The sequence below is a fragment of the Apaloderma vittatum genome, unplaced genomic scaffold (genome assembly GCF_000703405.1).
Source record: "Apaloderma vittatum isolate BGI_N311 unplaced genomic scaffold, ASM70340v1 scaffold36434, whole genome shotgun sequence".
Taxonomy (NCBI): domain Eukaryota; kingdom Metazoa; phylum Chordata; class Aves; order Trogoniformes; family Trogonidae; genus Apaloderma; species Apaloderma vittatum.
Window position 1 is genome coordinate 341 of NW_009711839.1, and position 14,740 is coordinate 15,080.

The window sequence follows — 14,740 nt, forward strand, 5'->3', positions numbered from 1 at the left end:
AGAGGAAATAAAGCCTCTTTCCCAACCAACTCCCTTGCCAATGGCTTCTGGCTCCACCAGCATTACTTTCCAGTGTCTGGAACACATTTTCCCAATCTCAGCAGCATGCACTCCAGAAACATCATTCCTTTGCTCACCAGTAACTCTCCCATCTCCTATTTCCCTTAGCTGCAAGTCCACAGAGTCGGGAGTATTGCAGCTGTTTCATTTTGTAGCAGCCTCCTCCCCTCCTTCCTTTGATTCATTATTATCAGAGGAAAGTTCCTTTTGCTTTGCAGCAGCACTAATCCTGTTAACTAATCCTAAACTAATCCTGAAGTTTAAGCTTCATGTTTCACTGCCATTGTCCCTAGCTTGGATAAGAAACAGTGAAAGGTGTCCTTCTTAAAACAAAAGTTTACTGGAAGTGGTAATAGAACTTGGGATGTGATTTTACTGAAGTATTTACAATTTCTAGTGCAAATGAATTTGTCTGTTAGGAACATTACAGTTGGCAGCATCGTCATTGCTTACGCTGTCTGATGTGGCTTCACAGTCATCATTAAGTTCTTCAAACTCTTCCTTTGAGCAGTTTGTCTTCCAGATTGAAAATGTTAAATGGTAGTTTTGTCCTGCAACCACCTGAAAAATTAGCAGGAAGGCTTTCTGTGGTAAAGGCATTTTATTTATAAGGGTTCACAGCAAAGAGATTTTTCTGCAAGCTTGTATTACATATATTCCACAAGTCCTGTCTGCTGGGACGACGTAACAATATTAAAGTATTTGGCAGCAAACCTATCTGCTTCTAATCAACTTATTTATTTACTCCGGTTCCCATTCTCAAAAATTGTGGGGTTGAAATTGAAGGAAGCAGAAAGGTCAGTATAATATCAGGCCCATGGTTTTGGCTTTGTTTTATTGGATTCCTGCAGTAATTTAATTAATAACAAATGAAATCATTAGAGACACTGCTGTAGAGAGCCAAATATGATGTAAGCTAAGTGGAATGTGTGTAAAATGAAGTGTGTGATGAAAAGGCTCAGTTGAAAATGAACATATTTGCCAAATGCATAAAGGATAGAAACTGCGTGTGTTCAAGAATGTGCCTGGTACAAGTTCTCTTAGTAATTTTTACAGATCCCAGAATAATCTATCTTGCTTCAGAGACAGTGGGGAAAACATGAAATTCTGGCTCTTTTAACTCTATTTTAAAAATGTATGCGTGCTAATATCAATCATGATATGAAAAGTGAGAAAGAAGAAAAAAGCTTAAAAGAAGAAAAAGCACAGATACTGTTAGTAAGAGCTATTCAGAAAAAATCTGGTGGGCTTTTAGTGACTTCTCCAGTGGTACCCATCATGCTCAGGAGAAGTTGTTGACAACGTATTTTCTGAACTACTCCACTGTCTTATTTTCAATTTTACCCTAAACTTCTGGTTTGATATATTGGGACAGTAAGCAAGGCAAATGCAAATGTTGGCCGGTATTATCCTCTTGATTCCTTGTTCTTTATCCGGTTGTATTTGTCTGTGAACCTGAAGTCATGCACAGATGTTCTCTTGTGAATCTGGCTGCTATACTATTAGCAGCAGAATCAGTATATAAATTAACAGATTTCTAAGGGAAATTGGGAAGCCCAGTTTCTTGGAGCTTGCAGCTGTTGCAGGGTGGACAGTGCCTAGAGTAACATACGGCATATTGGTGTGATGGATCAAGTAGGTACTTGTGTATTTTAGAAGTTGAAGATGTGCTACGAAGGCTGGTAAAAAGTGGGATTTATATACAGAAATCAGATACCTTAAGTCAACCTTTTCCCCATTCTTTAAAATCATGTTGTTGTAAGAAAAAGAAAAGATCAAGAGGTGGGAGATTTTTAAATAACTTCTGAATACAAGCCGAGATGGATAAAATTTTGGAAGAAATATTGCATGGGTATTTCAGGTACCACACGTAACAACACTTAGAGAAAAACATTATTTCAAGGCTAAATCAAAACTTTAGCTAACATTCAGCTCAGACCAATAACACTGCCATGTCTGTTCCTCATCTCTGTGGTAGAGACCAACCTGAACTGTTGCTGCTTCTATTTCTCCTTTATAGTAGAAATCGTCATTGCTCTCCGAATTGTACTTCTCCACAGAAACCTTCAGTAGTTCCTTCAGTTCTGGACTGTCTTTTGGGATAGGCTTTGGACAGCCAGCGCAAAGGACATGAGTTACCGGGTCTTCAACTGAAAGAAACCGACAGATTTCAGATCTAAGGAACAAAAGATTTCACATAGATAAAAGCCAGGAAAAGGTTAGTTATAAACTCGTGTTTGGGTCTATCAAGTGAAACCAAAGATATCTTTGAGTTTTCTCTGGTCAGCGTTATCATATCTCGGTTATCTGACAGAGTGCTGCACCAGCACCTCTGGCCCTGGACACTTAACAACAGTTTTCCAATTGCAGTAGCTAGAGAGAACATCTACACATATGGAAGGTGAAACAAGAGGTGCATGTTATTGGCAATGAACGATTGTGCTGAAGAATATCGTTATAATTTCCTGAAGAATATCATTGCAATTTCTTGAAGAAAAACAAGTCTGAATGTGTGGGAATGCAGCACTTACTCCATGGAGTAGTACTGTACTCCCTGTCCTAAGGCTCTGAAGCTGTGATGATCTGTGTCCAGAGAGATGGCTGGAGGGAAAAGTAACAATAAGAAAAATATTTGGGAATTTGACTGTAATTAATTTATAAATTCTAAGTAATTTATTTACTGGGAAAGAAAAAAAAGTCTCTAACATATCAGATGTAATATGAAATAATTATAATATCAATAGGTTAATTACAAATTTTGGACTAAATCTTAGAGTCCTCAGTTCCTTTACCTTCCAGAAGAATATACTGGAGCTCTTTGGAAAGTTAGATGTCGTTACTTATTTAAACAATGGGATATTTACTTGCTTGTCATTGTGGTGGAAAAGGAATTAGTTTTGGTAGGGCAGTTATACTCTTGGAGTTTGTATCTGTTTATCTCCAACTGAGAGTCAGCAACCAGGTTTGTGTCATAGAAACAGGGCCGTGTGTGTGCGCGTGTGTATATAAATATATATATATGTAATATGATGAAGTGTAACTTTCAGCTGAATATGAAATACTTGAAGGGAGTGAAAAAAATCTGTGGTAATATTTCATCAAGAGGCAGTGGGTTTTTTGGTCCCAAAAGAATTACTTTGTCCTGTTATTTTCTGTTTTCATCTCTTGCATTTTTATCTTGTCTTTTTTTTACAATTGTGAAAAAAACATTGAAAAGTGCAGAACTTTTAAAAAATGGAATAGTGCCCATGACTTACCTGGAAGCTTGCACTGGGTTGCAACATCTACAATCTGCCCGTGAAGGTTTACATATCCTTTGGCATCGCATTTACCTATGCGCTGGATTAAAAACCCAAAACAGCTCTTTATTATTTAGAAATAATGAACAATCTCACATCCCAGTACTTTCCTGCTAACAGAATAAGTCAAGCATACTACTAATTCCTCCTTCCTTCCTTCCTTCCTTCCTTCCTTCCCTCAGTATACTGGGAGCAAGAAGCCTGACAGTCTGCAGAGCCCAGGAATGATCAGGGTTCAAAAGGACCATTCAGAGAAAATAAAACCATAAAAGAAAAGCTAAATGAACTATTTGTATGTGCTCATTACAGGAGAGGGGAAGGTTTACAAGCCAGAATCCTATTTTACGGAGAACTGGAATTTCTGTCTTAAACTGTAAAGACCAAAAAGATCGGGCAATTAACAAACCAAACATTACTGAGTTTCTTGTATTTACTCAGGTGATCTAAAGGAACTGTGCTGGGTGACTTATTTACAATTGCCTTGATATCTTATGACTGGAAGAAAGCAGATGTTGAAGCTGTTCTGTTTTAAAAAGGGTTATGTACCCATAAAACTGAATCTCTACCGATCAAGTGATTAGAAATGGTAGTAAGGAAAGAACTAGGGGGCATGAATACATCAAGGAGAGATCAGGGGGGGTTGTCGTAAACAGAAATCATATTTTTCTTCAAACCATCAACAAAAGTGAGTAAAGAGATCTGTTGATACGTAGATTTTCAAAAAGGTTTTGGGGAAGTCCCTCATCAAAGACTCCAAAAGAAACTGATCAACTGTAGAGTAAGGAGGAAGACTGTTACAACTCAAGATCTTAGTGCTTTGACAGGTGCTTGAAAATGTTATCCATTAAAAAAGTGATTCTCCTTATTAGTGGTTTAGAAAAAAAGACTAAAACAATAATGTTGAGGCTTATTTTTCAGGTCAGACAGAATGGTGTTATGCCCCACTGTAGCTCTGTGGTTCACATGCACGTTGAATAGAGGGCGCAATTCTGGTCTTTCCATTTCAAAATGAATAGTACAGAGCTGAATAGCGGTATGAAACAACTTCCATGGAATCTGGTTATTCCAAGGTATAGAATTCTTGGAATATCGGATTCTAACAATATCTATCTGTTCCATACATCTCTGTGTTCTACCTTGTAGTTGCAGAAGATTTGTTTGACCCTCTGGTGAGCTGGTTCAGGGAGGTTGGCTGAGAAAGCAACCCTCTCCTTTCGGTACAGTTAATTCTGTTCCAGGTCAGAGAAGCCGAGGAAGTACCTAGTTTTGCAACACTGTTCAGCTAGAGTATGTGTGTTAATAGATTTCTTTTGAAGCTCTCTTGTTTGGACTGAGGTAGAGGTTAAGTAATAATTCAGCTACTTATATGTCCTAAGATGGAAAAGCAGTGCTAATTTTTTTTAGCACTTTTTGGATTGTACTCAAGTAAGTTGAATATCTGGATAGGAACTTCTCAAGGGACTTGTAATTTGGATGAGACTGTTTAGATTCTACAGAGTCATCTGTAAACATTTCAGTGGTCATCTTAGTCACTGATTCAGAAGACATGGATGCTCTAATTGCGTAAAGAGACATTTACCTCTAAGCCTAGATTTAAACTTCATTTGCAACGTTAAGGAATACTATTTTCTTGAGTCAAATCTCAATGATTATTTAGTAATACGATATTTTCTTGATAAACAGATTTTGAAGATTACTTACTTCTCTAGAAGTGGTTTTGCACTCTGGAGTTAAATCTTGAAATTGGTCTTTGGAGCAATTAGTCTCCTCGACTTCATATTTAATTGCATAATTCCACCCAGCTACCACCTGGAACAGATATTTAGGAGATGCATTATGTAAACCAATACAAACTTGGAAGTTGAACTAGTAAATGTGATTAGCAAAGAAAACAAAACTGCTCTTCTTGGGCCTTCCGTCCACCAAATGATTTTGTGTTCATTGAGCCACAGAGTATTCATGGACAGCAGCAGAAGTCTTGTCCTTGCAATGCAAAAAGTAAACTAAGTCATGCATATATTGGAAGTGTATTTTATATTTGGATTCTGCTTCTGGTGAGCCCGCAGCCTCACAACGCTTGGTTTCTTGCACTTTCCTCCAGCGTATCTGTTACTCATTAGTCCCAGTGACAGGAAGCTGGTCTAGATAGATGACTACAGTAACACAGCTGGCCAAGTCCCGTGTTCCTGAGTGTGGGACCTGGTAAAACAGTATCTGAATAATGTAACTTTATACTGCTGCCAGCATTTGTTATTGAGTGTCCTGCATTTATTTTCTGCCCACAACTGTGTCTGCCTTCAGCTTTACCTTCCCCCACCTGCTGTTTTGTCTGTATTTGTGACCCTTTTTAAATTTTCTCTCCGGGAAGCAGTTCAGATTTCCTCACTGTGGCTACTGCTTCTCACCCATGAAATCTCTCCATGTCAGTTTTGGGTCAGGTAGCATTGGATTACAAAGGGGAAATAATAATCAAATATAGGAATTTTCCATGCCAGATCAGTTAAAGTGAAGGGCTCTGACTAGTCTCTGTTGGCCAGAATGGATGTGACGGTTCTCTTTCCAGCTGCTGGATTGCAGCCTGTCTGTGACTTTTTGTCATGTGGCTTAAATGCTGTCCAAGCTTGTCTTTCAGCTAAGAGCATCGTGGTGATCAGTAAATAAAAGAGGACAGTCTGAAATAAATCATAGGTCAAATTGACATGAGATGAGAAGACACTTTTTGGCTAAGTAAATACATACACATTCAAAGAAAAGGGCCTGTATTTGAGGTCAGGTTATACACTGGTTAAAAACCAAAAAAGAAACTTTACTTTGTAGCAATGTCACACCAATCCATAGGAGAACCTGTCACAGGGAAGTAACTGTTGCATGGAATACCAGATGGCACGGTATATCTGTGACCTGAGCAGTCATTTCTTGCAAAGCAGATATTCCCGTGCTGGCTTTTTGTTTTTCTTACCTATTTTTCCTATATGAGGTTTACCCATCCTATAGCATATAGCAGCTGCTGACATATGGCTCCTATTGCATTGCAGAAACATAGATGCCTGCTGCTGTTTGAGAGGCTGTAGCAGATATGAGACATCTGTGCAGGCCAGCGGGTTTGGCACAGAACCTGGAAGAGATCTGCTCCTGCTGGAGCTTCAGGGAGAGGCCAAGCGGAATACTCGAGAGCATCCCACATGGCACAAGATGCCTGTGACAGCGCTGACTGCAAATAAACTGGTGCTAAACACTGGTTAGATGCAACTGCAGATGAAGAAAAAGTATCTTTCCTGTCAGTTTGTAAAGTTGATAGCTCTGAAATTCCAGCGGGTAACCATTTATGAGTCCTGATAAATGAAGAGAATTAGTTACAGTGTCTACACTCTACATGCAGTTTTTTATGCTCTTACAAAATATAAACCACCTTAAAATCAGAAACATGTACATAAGTACCTGGGTTTGGGGGGTAAAATTTAGAGAAAAATCATACACAAACCTGTCTTTTAGCTTCTTTTATTTCCACAAGCTTATAAAGGGCAGGTTCAGCACTGTGCTTGTTAAACTTTTGAATGGCTCGTTTCAGAATTTCTGATACTTCTGAACTGTCACTTGATATAGGATGGAAGCATCCAAGACAGGGAGCAGTAGCAAGTCGTACCTTTGACGTAGCTGGAAAAGAAACAAATCATGTAAAACAGCCTCAGGTTTTAATTTGTCCTGTCTGGGAATGAGAGAAAAGGTTCAATGAGCAAGAACCTTTCCTACTTTTAATTAGAGTGATCAGGAAACCTCACATTTCAGTTTCAGGGCCTGCAAAGGCATTCATTGTATTTAGAAACATGCTTCAGTTTGTGGTGGTAGTGGCCATCCATGACATTTGGATCCAGGCATGGTTTCAGCAGCAAACTTCATTCGGAGTTCAGGAGTCACTGAGTCTCTGAATCTTATTAACAGTCTTATTACCATATATAAATATCTGAGGGGTGAGCGTCAAGAGGAAGGGGACAGTCTCTTTTCAGTGGTGCCCAGCAATAGAACAAGAAATAATGGGTTTAAGTTAGAACATAGGAAGTTCCACCTCAACATGAGGAGAAACTTCTTTACTGTGATGATGACGGACACTGGCACAGGCTGCCCAGAGAGGTTGTGGAGTCTCCTTCTCTGGAGACTTTCAAAACCCACCTGGACGCGTTCCTGTGTGGCTGCCCTGGGTGATCCTGCTCTGGCAGGGGGGTTGGACTAGATGATCTCTAGAGGCCCCTTCCAACCCCTGACACTCTGTGATTCTAAGTAAACCTTGCACATGTAGTTATGACATCCCCCAGTCAGGAAAGAACCATCAGAGGCTACAACTAAGGAGGTGTTCTTCAGAGTCTTCAAAGCTCCCCCACTCTGTGCAGCTGGTCACTGTCCTCCCCATGTTTGTGGCCAGGGACGCTGGCAGGAGTGTTTTGCCTCACCCATGTCAGCTGCTCTGACTTGGAGCCCGCGGGACTGCAGCTGATTTGAACTCCCCCCGCTAGTCGCTGTGGCTGCCAGGTGCCAACGACTTGGTGTTACCTTCAGGCTTAACCAGCTGGATTGGCTGTGGAGAGACAAGCTTGATGGGGACACTCAAACTTCTGTTTCTTACTCCTAATCCTATTAAATCTCTTTCCTTTATAGTAATCATGGACTGGATTTTCATAAATTAATTTTATAGTTCAGTACATAAATTAATTTCATGATTCAGTGAGCTTGAGAATGGAAGTGGGACAATATGTGGTCTCTGTGGAATTGAAGTAAAATTCATGTGCCTGATCCTCAGCTGGCATAAACTGGCTTTGATGGAGTTGTGCCAGCTTGCACCAGCCAGGAAACCAGTCCAAAGTCAGTGGGATCAAACTGTTCCACCAAGAAGGCTGAACAGTGTGGTGGTACCTAACACGGTGGGGAAATCCCTCACCACATTTGAAATTGCTCAGTGTAAGCAATACTGTCTGCCTTAGCTCTCCAAGGGGTACCTGAAAAAATTTTGACCCTTCGTGTTTCTAGCAACACTTGTTTTGACTCGGTAATGACAAATATGTACATGTTATAGAAAAACATGACCATATTTTCAGGAGGTAATTGCAAAGGAGGTAGTACAACAGCCAGTTTTACACCGACTATGGTCTCAGCATTTTCATAAGTGCTGAGCAAACGTGTGTTCTTTTTTCAGAGGTACTATGATTTGGTGAGAAGCGATGAGCTTTTTAGGCTGAATACAATTCATTTAATTTATATACGGTTTTCAGCTTTCTAAGCAAAGATTCAAATGCAAATTTCCCGTGCATTCTCTGTGGGATTCGCACACCTTTTACTGGCAACTAGGTGTCACCATTGCCCTACAAATGCATCTAAACCGAGCCGCAGTCATTCAGTAGAAGAACATGGAGTTTGCAGTTCCTGGAAGGACACTGACTGTAGGTGAAGCCACTTAAGCTTTAAATGAGATAACTAGGAACAAAAAACAGAGATAAACTGCCAAACATCTCAGAAACCGTGGTAGATGTTTGTGTAGTTAATATGCACTTAGCTCCCTGCTACCAGCTGGATGGATATTTTAAAATGAGCTTGGATATGTCTTACATGAACACTAGGCATAAGCACATAGAGATCTCATTTGCAAAGCTTTAAAACAATTTGCTCTCTCTCTAATAAAGAAAATTACCATGTAAGCATAGTAGTCACATATGAATGTGTTCTAGGCAGGAAACGCAGTGTCACTTATTGCTGAGGTCTAAAATATGTCACAGTCTCTTACATAATTACACGACAGCTAAATTTTTATTTTGTAAATTATTTTTGTTGGGTTTTTTTGTTTGTTTTTGGTAAATATTTCTTTTGGTAAACTGTAACAAATACAGTCATTTTTAAGCTTGGAAAAAAACTAAGGTACAATGTTGTCATATCATTTTTTTCCTGATCATTTCTGGCACAATTTTATGCCTGAATAAGTAAGGACAGAAAACTAAAGTATAACAGATTGTATCTAGTCTCTAAGTTACTGGTATGCTTTTGGTCTTAAGCAAATCCATTTTAACTTGGTATAATTCCAGTGACTGAAGAAATTTAGTACACACCCATGTGCTGGTTTTCATTATCCTGGATAGAAACTGCCAGTGCTTCATTAACTTAGCCTATACGTGTGTAACAGCAAAGTGAAATTTTGTCTTTAACATGTAGTTGCCTGTGGAAGTTTATTTATAAATACCTGAAGAGAACGATAAGGAGCTCCTATCTTTAAAATTACCTAAAAGTCTCCATATTATATTTTCCCTGTTCTTAATTGTCAACGTACTAGTTGAATGCTGCCCCAAACCGTTACATACCTGGAAAAATTTTGCAGTCTTGTGAAACATTGCTTGTTTTGTCCATGTTATTCGTGTGAACTCGAGCTGTGCATTCTCCTGTTTTCTGCAAAAACACATGGCAACATTTGTCTTAAACTTGGTAAAGTGCTGTATATTTCCTTACCTATTGAACAAAGCTGACAGTTGAAAATTCAGTCTGGGGAACAAGTTCATCCGTATCTTTGTAGTAATGTCTAATTTGCTGTTTTGTTACCGGGAAAGGAACGGTTTTGTTGATTGTGAGGAGAGTAGGGGATGCACTGAGCAGATAATCTGAAAGATTGCTTTGTGTCATGATCAATGTGTATTAATTAACTAAAGCATTTTCAGTCAAAATAATGGAAATGAACATATCCTCATAAGTAAAGTCTGTATAAATCATGTATTTGCCTCATTTTCTCTCTGCTAGTACGAACTATACGGCAATGACCACGGCATTTCACATTGATTCAGAAGATATTATCACCATCATCCCTTTCTTTGCATTGTGGACTGTGCGAAAGAGCAGTGGCTTCCCCTGGGAATGCGCCGTGTTCCTGCACGCTGTGTGTGCCCCAACTCTACTCCCTCCAGGGGCTCTCTAGTAGTGTGAGCCAGGAATGCTCTGCACTGCTACAAGCCCTCTGGCAACTTTCTGATGTAGTGGCTTCCATGTCAGTAGTTTTGCTGATTGTTTCAATTTGGGTGTGCAGGTTTCTGTTACATATAATTAACGGAAAGCTTACAGCCCTCCCACTCTCACAGTGCAGGTATCATACGTTGAGTTCATTGTGAGCCTGTATAATGAAGCTCTGAAATGTTCCCTCGTGCAGGTATTTGGGATTAGAATGGTACTCACAATTATAATGGTTAACTTTAGAGTTGTAAGCATTTCTGTACTGTACTTTAGTCCTATAAGCTCTCAAAGCAACATGGCTAAAAAATTTAATTCTCTGCTGTATTTTTCCCCAGACAGCTGCTCATTACACTGATTTTTCTGTATCGAGAACTTTTAAAGAGGACAGATACTTACAGCTTCTGCAGGTACTTTGTAATCACAGTCTTGCCAAAGTTTGTTTTCCGCGATGTCACAAGTGGTTTCTCGTATTCGATATTTCACATAGAATTGTGTGTCGGGACCCTCCTGGATAAAACAGTATGCATCTCATCATTTGCATGGTAGTAAATCAAGTGAAAAGATATGAGCTTCAAAAGGTAAATACTATCCATTGGTTACTTTACATTTTATAGTGTGGTTTTAGATTAGCTGCTGGTCTCCATGCAAGGGCTTCAAATCTTGGTAGTTCCATAACTAAGTTATCTGATTATACCACTGAGCCCTTACCTGTATTTGCAATATGTTGATACAATCGATAAGGTATGCTCCACTACCTTCATTTTAACTTGTAGTACCGAGGGCTTTAAAACCAGAAAGAAGTGGTTAGTTTTACACTCATAGTCAAATATACTCCAAATAAGCAAGTCTGGGTTGGTGCTTGGATAGTTTGCATAATTATCAGCTTGGACTGTGTGCCTGTCTGACTCCCTCACCCTCACTCTTGGCCTCTTCCCAGATCTGTCTGTTTTCCTTCTGCACAGCTCTACGGGAAGCCCAGAGACAGCAGCCAGCAGCCCTCAGGCAGCCTGGCAGTGCCCAAGCTACCTTCGCTCTGTGGGCAGAGGGTACTGAAGCTGCCCGGCCTGCTCAGGGAAAGGGGCGAGGAGGGCGTCTGCCCTGGAGGCAGCCTGTGGCAGTGCCTCGCGGTTTTCCCATCAGCGTTACGGGCTGAGCGCAGCCTCAGCAATCCCCTAAGATGAAACACAAAGTATTAAGCAAAGTTCGGCCTGGCCAGTGAAAGTGTTCCTGGTGTTGGTGGACCAGTACCGGGCATTTCTGCTTGCCACAAACCGAGCAGTGAACCTGGGCCTCCGGGTAGCACTAATACACTGCAAGGTTTGTGCTCCATCCTTTAGAGGAGATGGAAAGCCAGAAGTTACTGATCTGTTTCAGGCACTACAAATGCTCTGCCAGTGTGCCTTTTCAAATACAAACACAGGCAGTTGCTGCACTGGAACACTGCTTATCCTCAGATGATACCGCTGGGAGAATTAAATGATAATTCTTGCCTTAGTGGTATCGAGAAAGTGAAGCTGAGCTGGTGTGGGTGGAATATACTGGATTTACGCTGGCATAGACTTATGTTCTGTGTTCTCTCAGGTCCTGTTGTGTATTGCTAAAGCTACAAAGAGGCGCAGAGGTACCTTATGTAATGGTTGCAGGTTGTGAAACAGGATGAAACTTCCTAAATATAATGGACTTAATGTCCAATTCCTAAATATAACGGAAACTTCCTAAAAATATAATGGATGTATAAATTGACATTTGTGGAGCTGCATCAGATTATCCTCTCTGGGATGTGGACTTAAAAAGAGCCAAATTCTGTCCTCTGTTACAGTGTTCTAAATCTGCAATAAATCATCTCAGTGAGTAAACAAAATGTGTAAGAAAATACATTGTTTCTGTATGTTATTTGTTGCTGATTTATTTCATTATTATTATGAACAACTGTGCCTTTAACTGGGGCGAGTTTGGTCTTTTACCCGTCAGCTTTTGTGTTTTATTAACTTATCAATAATGAATGTACATGAATATGTAATAACCAGCTATTTAATTAATGTATTCAACATTGTGAGACTAGCAATGAGTAAAATCTATACTCTTTGCATAAAAGAATATCAAATATGAGGAAATCTCTGTTGCAGATTCCTTTTCTCTGTTTTTTATTTAACATCGTAGTCAGATCAGTTATTCAGGGTAATAATTGATGTCCACCTCGGATCTTTTAAGAAAAGGAAAGATGGGTATCTAGAGAAGGAAAGATGAACGATAATTGCAATAAATAAGTATACTTGAAAATAGAACGCTAGTTTAGATAAAATACTGAAACTAACATCTGTCCTTTGGGAACATCAGCAAGAGGAAGGCAGTGTTGCAGCTCTCATATAAAGATGTTTGCATCTGGCTGCCGTTAAGGATATGTAGATCAGTGAAGACAGTGGGATTATTCATTTGTTTAATATTAATTGCGTGAAGGATTTGCCAGATTTTAGGTTTTGTCGCTGCATGCTAAAATCTCCAAAGTTTGAAAACAGGAAAACCAGAGGATAAGTGCCATGGGATGTGGGTAGTTTACTGTAAGGCATTTAGCAATTCATATCCCCTTTTGAGGTCAGTTTTTATCTGGGTAAAAGCGTCTTGTGATTTTTGAAGCGCTAAATATTATCTCTGGTGCTGGGTTTCTTGTGTTCTACATCTGAAAATCCAATCCAGTAGAAGAAAATGCTAATGTTGTTTTCAAGAAAAGCAGTGCTTGTCATTATTATGGTAATGCCATCTTTGTATGCCTCTCAGAGGTAAATATGCTTTAGTTAGATTAATGCTGTACAGAAGGACTTCAAGCAAAGGATCACGTTTCATTCCTTTTTCTTTTTGTAATTTTAGCTGTCACCCTATTTAACAAAAAACACCACCTACTGCTTCTTGATAGATCTGTGACTCAGGACTAGTGTCAATCAAAAAATATTCATTAACAATTTATTCAGAGTATTGCTGAGTTTTATCAGGTGATTCTTCTTCATCTGTGGTACCAGCTCTTCCCAAGGCAAGATAGTCTTCAAGTTTTTTAGTAAGTGTGCTTTTGCCATTGATCTGAAACCTTACTGATAGTGGAAGTGGATAGAATTCCCAAGAGAGAAAGGGAAAAGTAGAGGGGGCTAGTAAGACAAATTTTATTAGTGATAGACATTTTCTGTTCTTTAGTCCTTGCATTACTAAGCGATTCACCAGCACACATAGTTCCACTGATAAGAACATAATATACATCCCGGCTTGTCATGGTAACAAGTATCTTACTGTGCAAGTTATTTCTTTGATTTTTTTAAAACGTTTTACAAAGGCATTTTGCTGTCATGCTTGCTCTCTTATGAACAAGATGGAGATAATCTGATTCAAAGTGCATAAACAGTTCCAACATTTTTTTTTTTTTTGCAAAGTCTACTTACAGTTCTCTTGGCTTCCGTCACCACGTATAGAGCAAATTGATTACCAGTTGCTCTTTCTCCATTGTATTTCTTCAGTGCCGTGTCCACAGCTTTAAAGACATCAGGATCATCACAGTCCAGAAACTCAAATGGAAGTGGGGAGGCTCTGCTAGAGAAAAAACTACAGCAGAGTGCTAGTACAAGGAAAGGTTTCATAACTGGACAAAAAAGGCCTGTGGAATTAAAAGGCTTCCTAAAAACCAAATGGAAAAGAGATGCCTGAAAGGGTTTTAGTCACCTCTTCTGTTTTTCAGGAGCAATAACTAAGTAAACAGAAGGAGTGAGTTGCTGGGGTTGGTCAGTTCTCCTCATACCCTGTTTATACTGCAAATAAACTTTGAGTTTATCCAAATAACCTTTGTGTGGTCAATGGAATGACACCAAGGTTATCCACCTGCCATCAAGATAACAGGCTTGACTGCAGCTGCTGACTGCACCTGGGCTGGGCTAATCCCAGGCACAAATACAAACTGGGCACAAAGTGGGTTGAGAGTAGCCCTGATTTGGGGGTGTTGATAGATGAGAAGCTCAATACGAGCCGGCAGTGTGCTCATGCAGCTCAGAAGGCCAACCGCATCCTGGGAAGCGTGGTCAGCAGGTCAAGAGAGGTGATTCCGCTCCTTTAATCTGCTCTTGTGAGACCCCACCTTGAATACTGCGTCCAGTTCTGGTGTCCCCACCATAAGAGGGACGTGGATCTGTTGGAGCGTGTTCAGAGGAGGCCACAAGGATGATCCAGGGGCTGGAGCACCTCTGCTACGAGGACACGCTGCAGGAACTGGGATTGTTCAGTCCTGAAAAGAGAAGACTTCGGGGGGACCTAATACCAGAAGGGAACCTACCAGGAAGGCTGGGGAGGCACTTTTTACAAGAGTGTCCACGGATAGGACAAGGGGAAATGGGTTTAAGTTGAAGGAGAATAGATTTAGATTGGACCTCAGG

General features: G+C 40.0%; 1 protein-coding gene across 1 annotated transcript; it reads right to left on the reverse strand.

Moving 5' to 3' along the window:
* Positions 1 to 488: 488 nt before the first annotated feature.
* Positions 489 to 13,954, reverse strand: KNG1 (kininogen 1; the record flags this gene model as incomplete). The annotated part of the gene is made up of 8 exons (XM_009867745.1): positions 13,760 to 13,954; positions 10,731 to 10,841; positions 9,698 to 9,782; positions 6,841 to 7,013; positions 5,061 to 5,168; positions 3,318 to 3,399; positions 2,047 to 2,210; positions 489 to 621 (listed from the first exon to the last, which is right to left on the reverse strand). Coding segments are annotated over exons 1-8 (1,051 nt in total), but the record flags the coding sequence as incomplete, so codon positions are not given.
* Between the last annotated feature and the right edge of the window lie 786 nt (positions 13,955 to 14,740).